At 45.7% G+C, this 14958-nt stretch overlaps 1 protein-coding gene across 4 annotated transcripts in view; it reads left to right on the top strand.

Moving 5' to 3' along the window:
• The window catches only part of Dnajb6 (DnaJ heat shock protein family (Hsp40) member B6), a 64926-nt gene extending 50522 nt beyond the window's left edge, over positions 1 to 14404 (top strand). For 2 of the 4 annotated variants that reach the window (XM_032907201.1, XM_032907202.1), the window contains one exon: positions 9207 to 9752. In XM_032907201.1, the coding sequence (XP_032763092.1) occupies positions 9207 to 9607 (401 nt within the window). In that variant the 3' untranslated portion in view covers positions 9608 to 9752. Of the gene's footprint in view, positions 1 to 9206; positions 9753 to 12989 lie in introns of those variants that run through there. The other 2 variants (XM_032907203.1, XM_032907204.1) reach the window with 2 other exon arrangements.
• Positions 14405 to 14958: the final 554 nt, after the last annotated feature.

Here is a 14958-nt window from a genome sequence, read left to right as displayed (position 1 = left end):
GATTCCTACCTTCATTTCTGTCCCAGGCACTGGAGTTTGTGGGACCCTGTGGCCTGTGTCCCCATGCTCTTCAGTGCTGGGCCATGGGTAGGGGAATTCCTATTGGGGATATTCAGGAAAGCCCTGAGAACTGGGTGGCACTTTGAGCAGGAAGATGGCAACTATGAGAGGGTTTGCTTTGCTGCCATAGGCCACCAAGAAGTATTGTCCTTGTGGTTTGAGTCCTGAGTTCCTGGTTTGCTAATTAGTTACCTGTCATGAGAACGAGGACCAGGTTCTGGAAGGATTGTCAAGTACAATGCCAGCTTTCTGCTAGTCTGTCTTTCTTTTTTCTTTTTCTTTTCTAAGAGCTTAGTTTTTTCTAAAGTTAGTACATTAATTTGTGAGTGTGTGTGTCCATGTGCGTGTGCATGCAAGTGCAGATCAGAGGCCAACTTGAGAGTTGCTTCTCTCCCATGAGGGTCCTGGGGATCAAGTTCAATATATCAGGCTCAGCTTCTCCGCAAAGCTTCTTTACTGTGTGAGCCACCTTGCCATTTTCCAGTGGAGAGATAAAAGCCAGCCAGTTTACTTTGCATGTTCCACGGAACTCTTTGAAGGTGCTCTGAAATCAGGTCCACTCTATTTCCAGGCTGGCGAATGTAGGGAGTACAAGTGCAGAGAATCTGTAGTAAGAAGCAAGCCATCCTTGTGATGACTGGCTTCCTTTCTTGCTGTTGATGTCCCAGCCACACTCTGAAAGCCAGAGTATAGGGAACTTGCGCAACAAGGTGCTGAGTTTGTGATACTCCTCTTCCACTGAGGGCCGAGGCCTGTAAACCTCTCTTAGGACATTTGTTTTTTCCCACTGGGGGTTGTACTTTATGGGGCGTATCTAGGTGGAACCTGCAGATCCAGCAGGACTTTTGGGAAGGGTGCTCCAGAAGCAGAATGTGGGGAGCATCCTGTCTTGTCTTGTGGATAGACCCGAGGATGTCCGTTTTGACGCTGAGGTAAGTGAGGCGAGAAGAACACAGTGTCCCCAAAATAAAGATTTGGCAGCAGTTGTATGGGGAAAATACATTTGGAAAAAAAAAGGTTTCCTTAACAACTTACAATCAGGCAACTTGCTCAACCCTACCTTTCTCCTCAGCACCCCTTACTGCCCCCCCCTTACTGTGATGAAATATGGGGGTTGTTATATAGCCTCAAGTTATATGGTCCCAGACTGGTTTAGAACTGTCTCGTGCCCCCCCAGACAGGGTTTTTCTGTGTAACAAGCCCTGGCCGTTCTGGACTCTATTTGTAGACCAGATTGGCCTTGAATTCATAGAGATCCTCCTGTTCTGCCTCCTAGCTGTTGGAATTAAAGGTGGGTGCCACCATGCCGGCCTCTATGTTTTTTGATAAAGTCATTTTTTTTATTGGATTTTTTTAAATTTACATTTCAAATGTTAGTCCCTTTCCCGGTTTCCCTGACAGAAGCCCACTATCCCATCCCCTTCTCCTTCTTCTATAAGGGTGTTCCCCTCCTCAACCACCCTCCCCTTCCTGCACCCCTCTACCCCCATTCCCCTACATTGGGGGGGGGTCCAGCCTTGGTAGGACTAAGGGCTTCTCCTTCCATTGGTGCCCAACAGGGCCATCCTCTGCTACATATGTAGCTGGAGCCATGGGTCAGTCTTTGGGTAGTAGTTTAGTCCCTGGAAGCTCTGGTTGGCATTGTTGTTCTTAAGGGGTTGCAAGCCTCTTCAGCTCTGTCAATCCTTTCTCTAATTCCTCTAAGAGAGATCCCGTTCTCAGTTCAGTTGCTGCTAGCATTTGCCTCTGTATTTGACATGCTCTGGCTGTTCCTCTCAGGAGACAGCTATATCAGGCTCTTGTCAGCATGCCCTTCTTAGCTTCATCAATTATACCTAGTTTTGGTGGCTGAATATATATGGGCTGTATACCTATGTGGGGCAGGCTCTGAATTGCCATTCCATCAGTCACTGTTCCTAACTTTGCCTCCATATCCCCTCCTATGAATATTTTTGTTCCCCCTTTTAAGAAGGAGTGAAGCATCCACACTTTGGTAGTGCCTCTTCTTGAGCTTCCTGTGGTCTGTGTATCTTGGGTAATTTGAGCTTTTGGACTAATATCCACTTATCAGTGAGTGCATATCACGTGTGTTTTTCTGTGATTGGGCTACCTCACTTAGGATGATATTTTCTAGTTCAAGCCATTTGCCTATGAATTTCATGAAGTCATTGTTTTTGATAGCTGAGTAGTACTCCATTGTGTAGATGTACCATATTTTCTGCATCCATTCCTCTGTTGAAGGGCATCTGGGTTCTTTCCAGCTTCTGGCTATTATAAATAATCCTGCTATAAACATAGTGGAGCATGTGTCTTTGTTGTATGTTGGAGCATCTTTTGTGTATATGCCTAGGAGAGGTATAGCTGGGTCCTCAGGAGGTGCAATGTCCAATTTTCTGAGGAACCTCCAGACTGATTTCCAGAGTGGTTGTACCATTTTGCAATCCCACCAACAATGGAGGAGTGTTCCTCTTTCTCCACATCCTTGACAGCATCTGTTGTCACCTGAGTTTTTGATCTTAGCCATTCTGACTGGCGTGAGGTGGAATCTCAGGGTTGTTTTGATTTGCATTTCCCTGATGACTAAGGATGTTGAGCATTTCTTTAGGTACTTCTCAGCCAAATGATATTCCTCAGCTGAGAATTCTTTGTTTAGCTCAGTACCCGATTATTAATAGGGTTATTTGGCTCTCTGGAGTCTAACTTCTTGAGTTCTTTGTATATTTTGAATATTAGCCCTCTTTTGGATGTAGGATTGGTAAAGATCTTTTCCCAATAAGTTGGTTGCTGTTTTGTCCTAATGACAGTGTCCTTGGCCCTAAAGAAGCTTTGCAGTTTTATGAGGTCCCATTTGTCGATTCTTGATATTAGAACAGAAGCCATTGATGTTTTGTTCAGGAAATTTTCTCCAGTGCCCATGTGTTCGAGATGCTTCCCCACTTTTTTTTTCTATTAGTTTGAGTATATCTGGTTTGATGTGGAGGTCCTTGATCCACTTGGACTTAAGCTCTGTACAGGGCAGTAAGAATGGATTGATCTGCACTCTTCTACATGCTGACCTCAAGTTGAACCAGCACCATTTGCTGAAAATGCTATCTTTTTTCCACTGGATGGTTTTAGCTCCTTTGTCAAAGAACAAGGGACCTAAGTTGTATGGGTTCATTTCTGGGTCTTCAATTCTATTCCACTGATCTACCTGCCTGTCTCTGTACCAATACCATACAGTTTTTATCACTATTGCTCTGTAATACTGCTTGAGGTCAGGGATGGTGATTTCCCCAGAAGTTCTTTTATTGTTGAGGATAGTTTTCCCTATCCTGGGCTTTATGTTATTCCAAATGAATTTGCAAATTGCTCTAACTCTATGAAGAATTGCATTGTAATTTTGATGTGGATTACATTGAATCTGTAGGTTGCTTTTGGCAAAATGGCCATTTTTACTATATTAATCCTGCCAATCCATGGGAGGTCTTTCCATCTTCTGAGATCTTCCTTGATTTCTTTCTTCAGAAACTTAAAGTACTTGTCATTCAGATCTTTCACTTGCTTGGTTAGAGTCCCACCAAGGTTCTTTATGTTATTTGGGACTATTATGAAGGGTGTCATTTCCCTAATTTCTTTCTCAGCCTGTTTATACTTTGAGTAGAGGAAGACTATTGATTTGTTTGAGTTAATTTTATACCCAGCCACTTTGCTGAAGTTGTTTATCAGGCTTAGTAGTTCTCTGTGGAACTTTTGGGGTCACTCAAGTATACTATCATATCATCTGCAAATAGTGATATTTTGACTTCCTTTTCCTTTGCAGCCTTTGACCTCCTTTTGTTGTCTGATTGCTCTGGCTAGAACTTCAAGAACTATATTGAATAAGTAGGAGAGAGTGGGCAGCCTTGTCTAGTCCCTGATTTTAGTGGGATTGCTTCAAGTTTCTCTCCATTTAGCTTAATTTTAGCAACTTGTTTGCTGTATATAGCTTTTACTTTTTTTTAGGTATGGGCCTTGAATTCCTATTCTTTCCAGGACTTTTATCATGAAGTGGTGTTGAATTTTGTCAAATGCTTTCTCAGCATCTAATGAAATGATCATGTGGTTTTTGTTTTTTATTTGAATTTGTTTATATAGTGTATTGCGTTGATGGATTTCCATATATTCAACCTTCTCTGCATACCTGGGATGAAGCCTACTTGATCATGATGGATAGTCATTTTGATGTGTTCTTGGATTCAGTTTTTGAGAATTTTATTGAGTATTTTTGTGTTGATATTCTTAAGGGAAATTGGTCTAAAATTTTCTCTCTTTGTTGGGTCTTTAAGTGGTTTAGGTATATGTAATTGGCTTCATAGAAGGAATTGGGTAGTGCTCCATCTGTTTCTATTTTGTGGAATAGTTTGGACAGTATTGGTATGAGTTCTTCTATGAAGGTCTGATAGAATTCTTACTAAACCCATCTGGTCCTGTGCTCTTTTTGGTTGGGAGACCTTTATTAACTGCTTCTATTTCTTTCTTTTTTTCAGAGCTGGGGATTGAACCCAGGGCCTTGCACTTGCTAGGCAAGCGCTCTACCACTGAGCTAAATCCCCAACCCCCTGCTTCTATTTCTTTAGGAGTTATGGGATTGTTTAGATGTTTATCTGGTTCTGATTTAACTTTGGTACCTGGTATTTGTCTAGAAAATTGTCCATTTTTTCCAGATTTTCCAGTTTTTTTGAGTATAGTCTTTTGTAGTAGGATCTGGGAGTTGGGGATTTAGCTCAGTGGTAGAGTGCTTGCCTAGGAAGCGCAAGGCCCTGGGTTCGGTCCCCAGCTCTGAAAAAAAAGAACCAAAAAAAAAAGAAATGTAGTAGGATCTGATGATTTTTTTGAATTTCCTCAGATGCTGTTGTTATGTCTCCCTTTTCATTTCTGATTTTGTTAATTTGGATACACTCTCTGTGACCTCTGGTTAGTCTGGCTAAGGGCTTATCTGTCTTGTGGATTTTTTTTTTTTTTTTCAAAGAACTAGCTCCTGGTTTTGTTGATTCTTTGTATAGTTCTTTTTGTTTCTACTTGGTTGATTTCAATCCTGAGTTTGATTTTCTGCCTCCTGCTCCTCTTGGGTGTATTTGCTTCTTTTTGTTCTAGAGCTTTTAGGTGTGCTGTCATGTTACTAATGTATGCTCTCTCCTGTTTCTTTTTGGAGGCACTCAGAACTATGACTTTTCCTCTTAGCATTGCTTTTATTGTGTCCCATAAGTTTGGGTATGTTGAGCCTTTATTTTCATTAAATTCTAAAGAGTCTTAATTTCTTTCTTTCTTCCTTGACCAGGTTATTGAGTGTTGTTCAGCTTCCATGTATGTGTTGGCTTTGTGTCTTTTTTTTTGTTGTTATTGAAGACCAGTCTTAGTCCGTGGTGATCTGATAGGGTGCATGGGATTATTTCAATCTTCTTTTATCTGTTGAGGCCTGCTTTGTGACTGATTATATGGTCAGTTTTGGAGAAGGTACCATGAGGTGGTGAAAAGAGGTATATTCTTTTGTTTTAGGATGAAATGTTCCATAAATATCTGTTAAATCCATTTGGTTCATTTCTGTTTCCATGATCTGTCCATTGATGAGAGTGGGGTGTTGAAATCTCCTACTACTATTGTGCGAGGTGCAATGTGTGTTTGAGCTTTTATAACATTTCTTTTATGAATGTAGGTGCCCTTGCATTTTGACCATAGATATTTAGGATTAAGAGTTCATCTTGTTGGATTTTTCTTTTGATGAATTTGAAGTACCCTTCCTTATCTTTTTTGATAACTTTTGGTTGAAAGTCCATTTTATTTGATATTAGAATGTCTACTCCAACTTGTTTCTTCAGACCGTTTGCTTGGAAAGTTGTTTCCAGCCTTTTACTCTGAGGTAGTGTCTGTCCTTGTCTCTGAGGTGTGTTTTCTGTAGGCAGCAAGATTCTGGGTCCTGTTTACATATCCAGTCTGTTAGTGTATGTTTTTTTATTGGGGAATTGAGTCCACTGATGTTAAGAGATATTAAGGAATAGTGATTGTTTTTTCCTGTTGTTTTTGTTGTTAGAGGTGGAATTATGTTTATGTGGCTCTCTTCTTTTGGGTTCATTGCTTTTTCTAGGGTGTAGTTTCTGTCCTTGTGTTGGAGTTGCTATCTCCAGGGTTGTCTCCGTTTGTGCTTTCTTTATTGTTTCTTTTTCCATTTTTAAATCCTGGATGGTTTTGTTCATTTCCTTCACCTGTTTTGTTGTGTTTTCCTGTAATTCTTTAAGGGATTTTTGTGTTTCCTCTTTAAGGGCTTCTACTTGTTTACCTATGTTGTCCTTATGTCTTTAGGGGAGTTATTTATTTCCTTCTTAAAGCTCTCTATCATCATCATAAGATGTGATTTTAAATCCAAATCTTGCTCTTTCAGTGTGTTTGAATATCCAGTATTTGCTTTGGTGGGAGAACTGGGTTCTGATGATGCCATGTAGTCTTGGTTTCTGTTGCTTAGGTTCCTGCGCTTGCCTCTCGCCATCAGGTTGCCTCTGATGTTAGCTTATCTTGCTGTCTCTGACAGTGGCTTGTAGGCCTGTGCATCAGCACTCTTGTAGACCTGTTTTCTTTCAGCCAGATCTGGAAACAGAGAGCTTCTCCTGTTTGTGTGACCTGAAGCCACCAGGCAGGTTGGTTGGTGCAGAATAGTTGGTCTTACCTCTGCTCTTAGGTGTCTAGGCCCTCCTTGCGATTGTCTTTCAGCTTTTGGTGCAGGCATAAACCCAAGGGGTCCTGCCCTTGACTGCTGCTGGGTCCCTGTGCTCAGAGGGCACCGATGGCAATAAGGTGGGTCAGGAATGTGGGAAGAAAGTAATCTCTGAGTTCTCAGAATTGTCCATCCTTCTGAGAGTCCAGCTCTCTCCCCCACAGGGTTTGGGTACCAGGAGCTATGTGACTGGTTCAGTTCAGTTCTGGGTGCAGGCAGAAACCTGCAGGTTCCTGCTGATGACTGCTCCTATATTCCTGTATCCAGGGGCCACTATACAGGTTCCTCTTGGGCCAGTAATGTGAGAAGTGGTGGTCTCCCCGAGGTATCAGAATTGTCTGCACTTTGGGAGTTCACCTCTCTCTCATAGGGGCTTTGGGTGCAGGGAGCTATGGGATAAATTCTTGCTATGTCCAGAGTGGCTTCCAGTGCACTGTCATGCCCAGTGCATTATCAATGCTGCAATCACAGCATGTCTGATCATGCCTGGGGGGTTTTCAGGTGTGGTTCTTTGTTCAGCAGAGAGTAGTCTGGCTTGGAGTCTGTCTGGGCTTCCTTCATGTGCTCAGTCTCTCCATAGTCTTGGAGTGACTGGCCAGCTGTGGGACACGGCAGGGATAGTTGACAATACCCCCAAGGCATCAAGTGAACATCCACATTATCTTCCCACGTGCCATCATTTATATCATTCAGATTCTGAACCTTGTCACCATATGTCTACCATTACCACCTGAGTTGTCAGGAAATGTGTTCAGTTTGCAGCAGAGGTTGGGTTGTTTCAGGAACCCACATGGGCTGTTCCTACCCAAACAGTGTCTTTCCTCAGCAGTCTTTGAATACAGTGTCTCAGTGTGGTGCCTGAACATGGGGTGCATGGTAATTTCCTTTCCATGGCACCCTAGATCTCAGGTCTTGTTCTCATTCAGACATGTTTGCTGAACTTGAAAAGCTTGCTCATAACAGTTTTGCCCTCTGCAAATGTGTGTGGCTCCTCCGGATCCCCAGGCCTGTAGGATGGGTGAGAACAACAGGGGCACCTCTGGACAGGCTGTAGCTGCTGGCTTATCTTTGTGCATGGTTGGTTAAATGGGTGCAACATGGTGTGTGTAAGGCCTCTGATTCATTGAATGCCAGTAAATAGCCAGATGCCTTGGTGAAGCTTGCAAGCTCAGTGCTCTGGACTTGTGACGGGTGGCCCTGTAGCCACAGGTGTGATCTATTACCCCAGTTGTCCTTCCTTCCTTCCTTCCTTCTTTCCTGCCTTCCTGCCTTCCTGCCTTCCTGCCTTCCTGCCTTCCTATCTTTATTTCATCTTTTGTTGTTTTGAGACAGGGTTTCACTGTATAACCCTCGCTATCTTGGAACTCACTTTGTAGAGCAGGTTGGCCTGCCTCTGCCTCTTGAGTGCTGAGACTAAAGGTGAGCGCCGTCATCTCCCAGCCGCATTACCCTGTTAAGATTCTGGCAGGTTCTGTTGTTCCCTACCAGGCTTCTCCACAGGTCTGGCTCCTGCAGAACCCGGGTCTGTGGGAGATGTCCAGATGAGGGCTGCTTGCTTTAAATTGCTGACCACATTGCCTTGAGCAGGTGCCTCCCAGGGATGAAAGGGAGGGGGTGCATGTGGGGTGGTTGTACCTTTTTTTGGTTTACTACCAAAGGAAGGCAGCTCTTGAAAGTCTCTGGCTGAGTTGACACATAGGCAGCAATGGGTGGTTGCAGGGCAAAGGTTTATCCTGGGTGAGCTGAGTGTCTAGAATAGAGTCACTGCCTCTAGTTTTATGCTTGGTATAAATGATAACAGCGCTGTTACTCAGTTACAGAGAATGGGAGTTAACCCTTTAAGTGTTGCTTTCTTGTTTTATTTTCAGTATCCACCTAGTGTGGAAAACCTTGTTTCTGTTTTTCCAAAGATAACAGCCTTCTGAATGATGACGGGGTTGAGAGGTGTGATGAGCTGCCTGGCTGGGAAATTTCTGGGAGATTGCCTCACAGGGATGGTGGCAGAGTAAGCGCCTGAGGCTTCCGCAGGCCTGCTAAACCATTCTATTCTTGTGCAGAGGTGATGTGTCCTTGGTTGCTGGCCTATGAACATGCTTGGCCTCTTTGCAGGCTCAATTGTTGGGTTAACAAGAACCATGCTAAGGTGTCTGCCAGGCCTGTGCCTTGATTGATCTGCTGAGAGTCTAGATGATGGTAATAAGCAGAGAGAGTCCATTTCTCTGGTATTGTTTTCTTTCCCACTGTGGGAAGAGAATGTTCAGGCCTAGTAGTGCATCGGAGGGAATGGGTAGTTTCTTTATAAATGTATGGTGGCTCTAGAGATGGAGCCATCTTTGGGGAAAGAAGGAAGGTGTGTGAAGCCTTTTGCTCCCAAGGGAGGGCTGAGGCTCACAGCTCTCCTGGTGTGCTGTGCTTTCAGGTGTGGCCGACGAGAACGCCCTTGCAGAAGAATGCCGGCGGAGAGGCCAACCCACACCAGCTCTGACCCCTGGCCCGGCCCCAGCACCAGCCCGGGTCCCCTCTCAGGCCCGACCCCCGACCCCAGCTCCCACCCCAGCTCCAGCCCAGACTCCAGCCCCTTCTGTCAGCACCCGCCCACAGAAGCCACCCAGGCCTGCCCCAACGGCCAAACTTGTGTCTAAAAGCAACTGGGAAGATGAAGAGCAGGACAGGCAGCGGGTTCCTGGCCACTCTGATGCCCCTATGACCTCAGCAGGTGTGCAGAAGGGAGCTGGTGTGGAGCACCCCCAAAGTGTTTTGCCCCCAGATCCAGGTCAGCAAGCACAGAAGTCAGGCCTATGTTGCTGCATTCTGACCTGAGCGGGCATGGGGTAGGTGCCTGGCCTGCCGAGAAGGGACAGAGAGGATGGATACCTGTGTCCAGCTCCCCTCCCACAGCTGCTGTATGTATGGCCTAGCTGCGTGGCTCAAAGCCAGCCCCATGATTAAAACAGGGGTCCCAGTATTCTGATGTGTATGGAGTATGTTGTCTGGGTTAGGTTGACTGCTAGGGAATTGCTAGGTGCTGCTTCTGTCCCTAATGATTCCCATTTCTAACTTGATGCTAGAGCTATCACTTAACCTGACTTACCCCAAGGCCACTTGCACACTTATTAGCTTCACTTTCCAGACAGAAAGCCCCAGCCGTGTTCACAGGAGAGTTACCTCAGGTGAGCCACAGGTGAAGGTAGAGCCCTGGCTCATCCCTCTGTGCTCATGATGGGATCGTCCACCATCCGGCTCTGCCCTTGGCCAGTAGCTCCATCTCTAGGAGTATTTCTTAGAGAACATTATAGGTCCTCAGCGTGTATGCATAGAACTTTCTCAGTTAGGCCCTCAGCCCTGTGGTCTGATTGCCCAGAAGTGAGACAAGTTTGTGCCTGTGGCTGTACAACACTCCAGGTCACACTACAGAGATGTGGCTTGGTGGTCTATGTCACGTTGTGTTGCAAAGTGCTCCAAGCAGGAAACAGAGGGCAAAGGTCTGTTCATTTACTTTTCAGAAGTTTGTTTCACAGTCAAGCCCTCAAGGCTCTCTGGTTCTCCTCAGAGGAGAATGAAGCAGGTGTCCTATAGGTGGGATTCTACAAGCTGAAGCAAACATACCACTGAGTTTTTGGGTAGCCAGCAAGCCACAGCCTTGCTGTGGAGAGATGCCAGCAAAACCAGATCCGTGACCGAGCTCTGTGCAGCTGAGCGGCGGATGCTTGCCTGACTGCACGGGGAGCTCCGTGTACCTTAGTGGCTGTAGACACCTCCCATGAGCACTGAGTGAGCCCAAGAGGATTGGAAAGGGTGGTAAGGGAAACAGAACAGAGCAGCCTTGTAATTTGCCACCCCCCAACCCCCAACTCTTGTTCCATTGTAAAGGTGCTGTGGCCTGGCCTATGAGGTGCCATGCCATTAATCCTCTGGTTTCTAGAAGGTATATAGAACTTGTTTATAGGTGTATAGGCCCTGCACAGCAGGATCTGGACAGGAAGTGTGACTGCAGCACATGGCCATTCTCTAGGCCCTGGCCATGCCTCTTAACCAAAGGTAACCGGCCAAGGCTGATCTGGGGACAGTAGAATTTAGTAATAAGAACAGCAAAGTGTTTTCACTCTGTTGTTCTGTCAGTGCAGATCCAGACTGTGTGTGTGTGTGTGTGTGTGTGTGCGTGTGCGTGCACATACGTGTGGACACTAGTGAACTTGTAGATCACAGTAGAAATCTTGCATGAGAGGCTGCCAAAGCTGAGTGAGGTGGTCTCCCTGTGCCTGACTCTGAGTCAGAAGCACTGCCAGCGTGGCTCTGGGTACAGCTGGCACTTCCTCTGCTTTGTCCCCTTACCTCCCGTTTTAAGTTGTGGAGCCATGCTTGCCTAGAGAAAAACTGTAACCCTTCACTACCTTCCCAGAGATCATGACCCATTTTGAAGTGGAGTTCTCAAAACTGCCATCTGAGCTACACAAGGGTTTGGCTTAACTAAATGAAAACAGAGGCCCAGTGGGAGGGATGTTAGAGACAGCTGTCACACAAATGTGGTTTCTGGTTTCCACAACAAAACTGTGACCTGGGGAACGGAGCTTGCTCTGTACTGCAAGCTGTTGTCCTCCTTTGGCTAATAAAGAAGCCTTTGCAAAGCCTCTGCTGTTGGGATCAGGGGGACCAAGTCAAAACGTTAAAATTCTGAGAGCCACTGTTGAAGAACTAAGGTATCCTGGGCCAGGCTTCCCACACTTTGCCCAGTGCAGCCTTTAAGGGCTTTGCTGTTGTTGTTGGTTTTGGTTAGATTTACAAGTCTTGGGCAAGTTTTCCTAAAAATTCACACAAGGAGAAATTTGGTGCAAGCCATCCCAATTGCACCTCCCAGTGGCTGTCAGCTGTGGAGCTGCTTGCTACAGCCTAAGTGCAGCCTGACTGGTTGGCATTAGCAAGTGGAGCTTCCTAGATGAAAAGAGTTTCACTGAGGTTTCTTCCTAGAAAAGGATTTACTGTGCAATTCAAGCCCCCTGGGGTTGTCAGGAGTTTCCTGGATTGGACTGTGGTCAGCCAGAGTGCCATGGTACAAACTGTGCTGGTGATGAGGCAAAAGTAAATGCGGTTTGATTTGCTGTGGTGTGTGTGTGTGTGTGTGTGTGTGTGTGTGTGTGTGTGTGTATCTGTGCACGCACGCTTGTGCACTGTGGACTGCCTACATGCTTGGTAAACTCTATTGCTGAGCCATGGGATCAGGATATGTAAGCCCCCCTCCCCCCTTTTTTGCAGGCTATTCTGTGGTCTTGGAAGTTTGTTCTGCAGAAGGCAAGCTGCATTTTGGAAAAGGGATTAATGATATTTTGCATTTGTTGCACACACAACACAGTCGTTAAAAATAGAAATTATTCAACATGAGAAGAGTCGTAAATGAAAGAATGAACATTTCCTTCCTTCTTCCTGCCGGACGTGGCCCTGCCTCATAGTGCTGTGGAGTGAGGCCTTCTTCACAGAGCATGGCTTGCCCTTCTCAGAGCTAGAGCATGCATCGGGTCCTGCTGTGGCCTCCTCCCTCCCCTCACTAATTCATGTGTTGAGGTTTTGGTGGATTTCACCATGGGAATTTTGAGGTATTTGTGGGTCTTGTTCAACACCAGGCCTACAACCCACCTATTTCATGTGACCAAGGTCTCAGCTTCTGCAGGCCTGAGGCAAAGCCTTTCATTTCTAGCTTATGTGCAGCATCCAGAGCTGAACCTCTGTCAGTCTTACCGTGGCTTTGGTTGGTAAGATCATGTGTCTTTTAGCTTTAATGACAGGAAAAATTAGGGTTTTTTTCAAGATAGAGAAATGGGCTGCCAGAGAGAATGGACTTCCCGTTCCGGAAGGCAGCTGTGGAGGGTATCCGATTGACTTGGCTGCGTAGGTGACAGGTTGTACATTGTGCAGGTAGGGCCTTGGTAGGGCCTCAGAGGACTGTGTTCCACAGAGCTGCGTCTGTGGCTGGGCTGCTGGGTACACGTAGGGCGCTTGCTGCGGGTTGTACCCGTCTCTGTGTTGTGGTGACATTCTGGGAGCAACATGGTTTAACATGCTATTCCAAGTAGATCGTGCTTTCTTTTTGATGTGGACACCATAAATGACTGTTCTGTTGCTTTGTACATGGGGAATTGTTTAGTGAGTGACCCACCTCATGGGGATGCAGTTGCTGGTGTGCAGTGTTTCACAAGCCATGTTTCCTTAGGGCTCAAAGAAGGTGGCAAGAGGAAGAAGCAGAAGCAGAAAGAGGACTCGAAGAAGAAGAAGTCGACCAAAGGGAACCACTAGGCTGGACTTGGCGGCAGCCACAGCAGCCGCTCTCGTGTGTGTGTTGCACACGCGCACGGCAGCGGCATCCTTTAAGTGCCGCCCAGGGTCACTTCGCTTAGCAGGATTATGGACATGTGCCCACGGATCGGTAGGATTAGGGGCGTTGGAGACGGAGGCAACAATCCTGGGTGGCCTGTATAAGCTTGTGACACAGCCTCAGCCTTGTAACTCTGCTTTTCCCCCAACACCAAATCCATAGCGTTTTCCTCGAGTCTTAAGGGTCTGCCTCATTGTTTTCAGCAGCCCAAGCCCTGCTTTGAGCTCTGAGGTAGTTGTAGTTGTAGGAGTCCATAGGGTCCAGTAGGAGCTGGGTTTGTGTTCATGACAGACTGCCTCCTGGCGGCGGTACAGTGCGCAGTTTTAAGTACAGCGGAACTTATGGTAAAGTAAGCTGTGCCTTGAGCCATGAGATGCTTTTGATTCAGGGTACTCTGGCAACGTATAGGCCATCAGGAGCCATTTCAGATGTAGAGTCTTTCCTTATTTATTGTTCAACTTTTAATCTTCTCCAGGTAGTCAAAAATTGACACCAAATATAGTTTAGTTTTTGGAAAATCTCATCGTCTTGGAGAAATATTTGTCCTTGTTCAGTCAAAAGGTTTTGCTTAGCAATAGCATTTCTAGTAATGCTAGGTCAGTGTGCTACTGGCTATTTACACAAGCACACAAGCACACAGAGGTGTGTGCAAGATAATCAGCTCTGAAGCAGGAAGCTTGACCTCAGTTCTTTAAATTGCAAATAATGGCCCCTTCACAAGCTTCATCTGGTCACAACCCATGCCACGCTGTCACCTAACCTGTGGCTTGCACTGAGCACCAGGTAGTTCAGATGCCATCTCAGTTCTGGGCTGCACATGCCTCTTTGGGGCTGTGTTCCTTTCTTTTGGCCATGAGGGTCTGTTGCTTGAACTTTGTCCCCTTGGCAGTGAGTATTTTATAAAGGGTGTTGGTGAGCTTGAGATGTACAGTGTAGAAAGGGGAAGTTCTGTGAGTTATGGGCACTGCTGTAGCTAGGAGCTGGGACAGGGTTACCTGGGTTTTGAATAAGTAACCATGAAGAGTTTGCTGTGTTTGCTTGATTTTGGTGGGAGGTGGTGTGGGCACTTATGGAGTGTGGATTGGTATTAATGTGTGTTGTGGAAATGTGACCCTCAAGGAGGAATGTATTTTAGTGCTACTGACGTAAATAAAATGTAAACGTCACTGAGTTCAGCTCTCTTGTGGTCATTCCCTGTCTGTAAGTTGCACTGTTACTATGAAAAATAAAAGCAGGTCTTGCATTTTTTTAAATATAGTTTTATACATTTATTTTTGTGTGTGTGCAAGGGTGTGCTCTGGTGCATGTGCAGAAATCAGAGGACAGCTTATGGAAGTTGGTCCTCTCCTACCTTGTGCGTTCTGAGTGTCCATTCTAGGTGGTTAGACTTGGTGGCAAACATTTTGATCCACTGAGCCAACTCACCAGCCTCTGCATTTTCAATTATGGAAGCTAAAGTGATGTTTTAGGGGGAAAGGATGTTTTGGTGCCCCATACAAAGGTCAGTTGTTGTCCAGTGAGCATGGCTTTATGAACTAGCAGCCTGATTGAGCATACCGGAGCTTGGAGGAGAGGTTCATTCTTGGCCTGGCTTTATGAATGTGACAATATACTACTCAAGTCTCCAGTACTAAAGAGGAAGGTATTAGAATGCATGTGTGAGAGACCACTTCAGATGAGGCGCCTTGGCCACTCAGCCCCCAATCTAGCTGATGATGTCATGGTCAACAGAGGTTTTAGGAACAGAGTCGCTACTATTTCAGCTACAGCAACTAAGGCCTGTCACAAGTGTGTAGCCAGCAGACTA

The sequence above is a fragment of the Rattus rattus genome, chromosome 6 (genome assembly GCF_011064425.1).
Source record: "Rattus rattus isolate New Zealand chromosome 6, Rrattus_CSIRO_v1, whole genome shotgun sequence".
In the NCBI taxonomy this organism is placed as follows: Eukaryota; Metazoa; Chordata; class Mammalia; order Rodentia; family Muridae; genus Rattus; species Rattus rattus.
The sequence above is the reverse complement of the archived record's forward strand: the minus strand, read 5'-3'. Positions and strand labels throughout refer to the sequence as shown.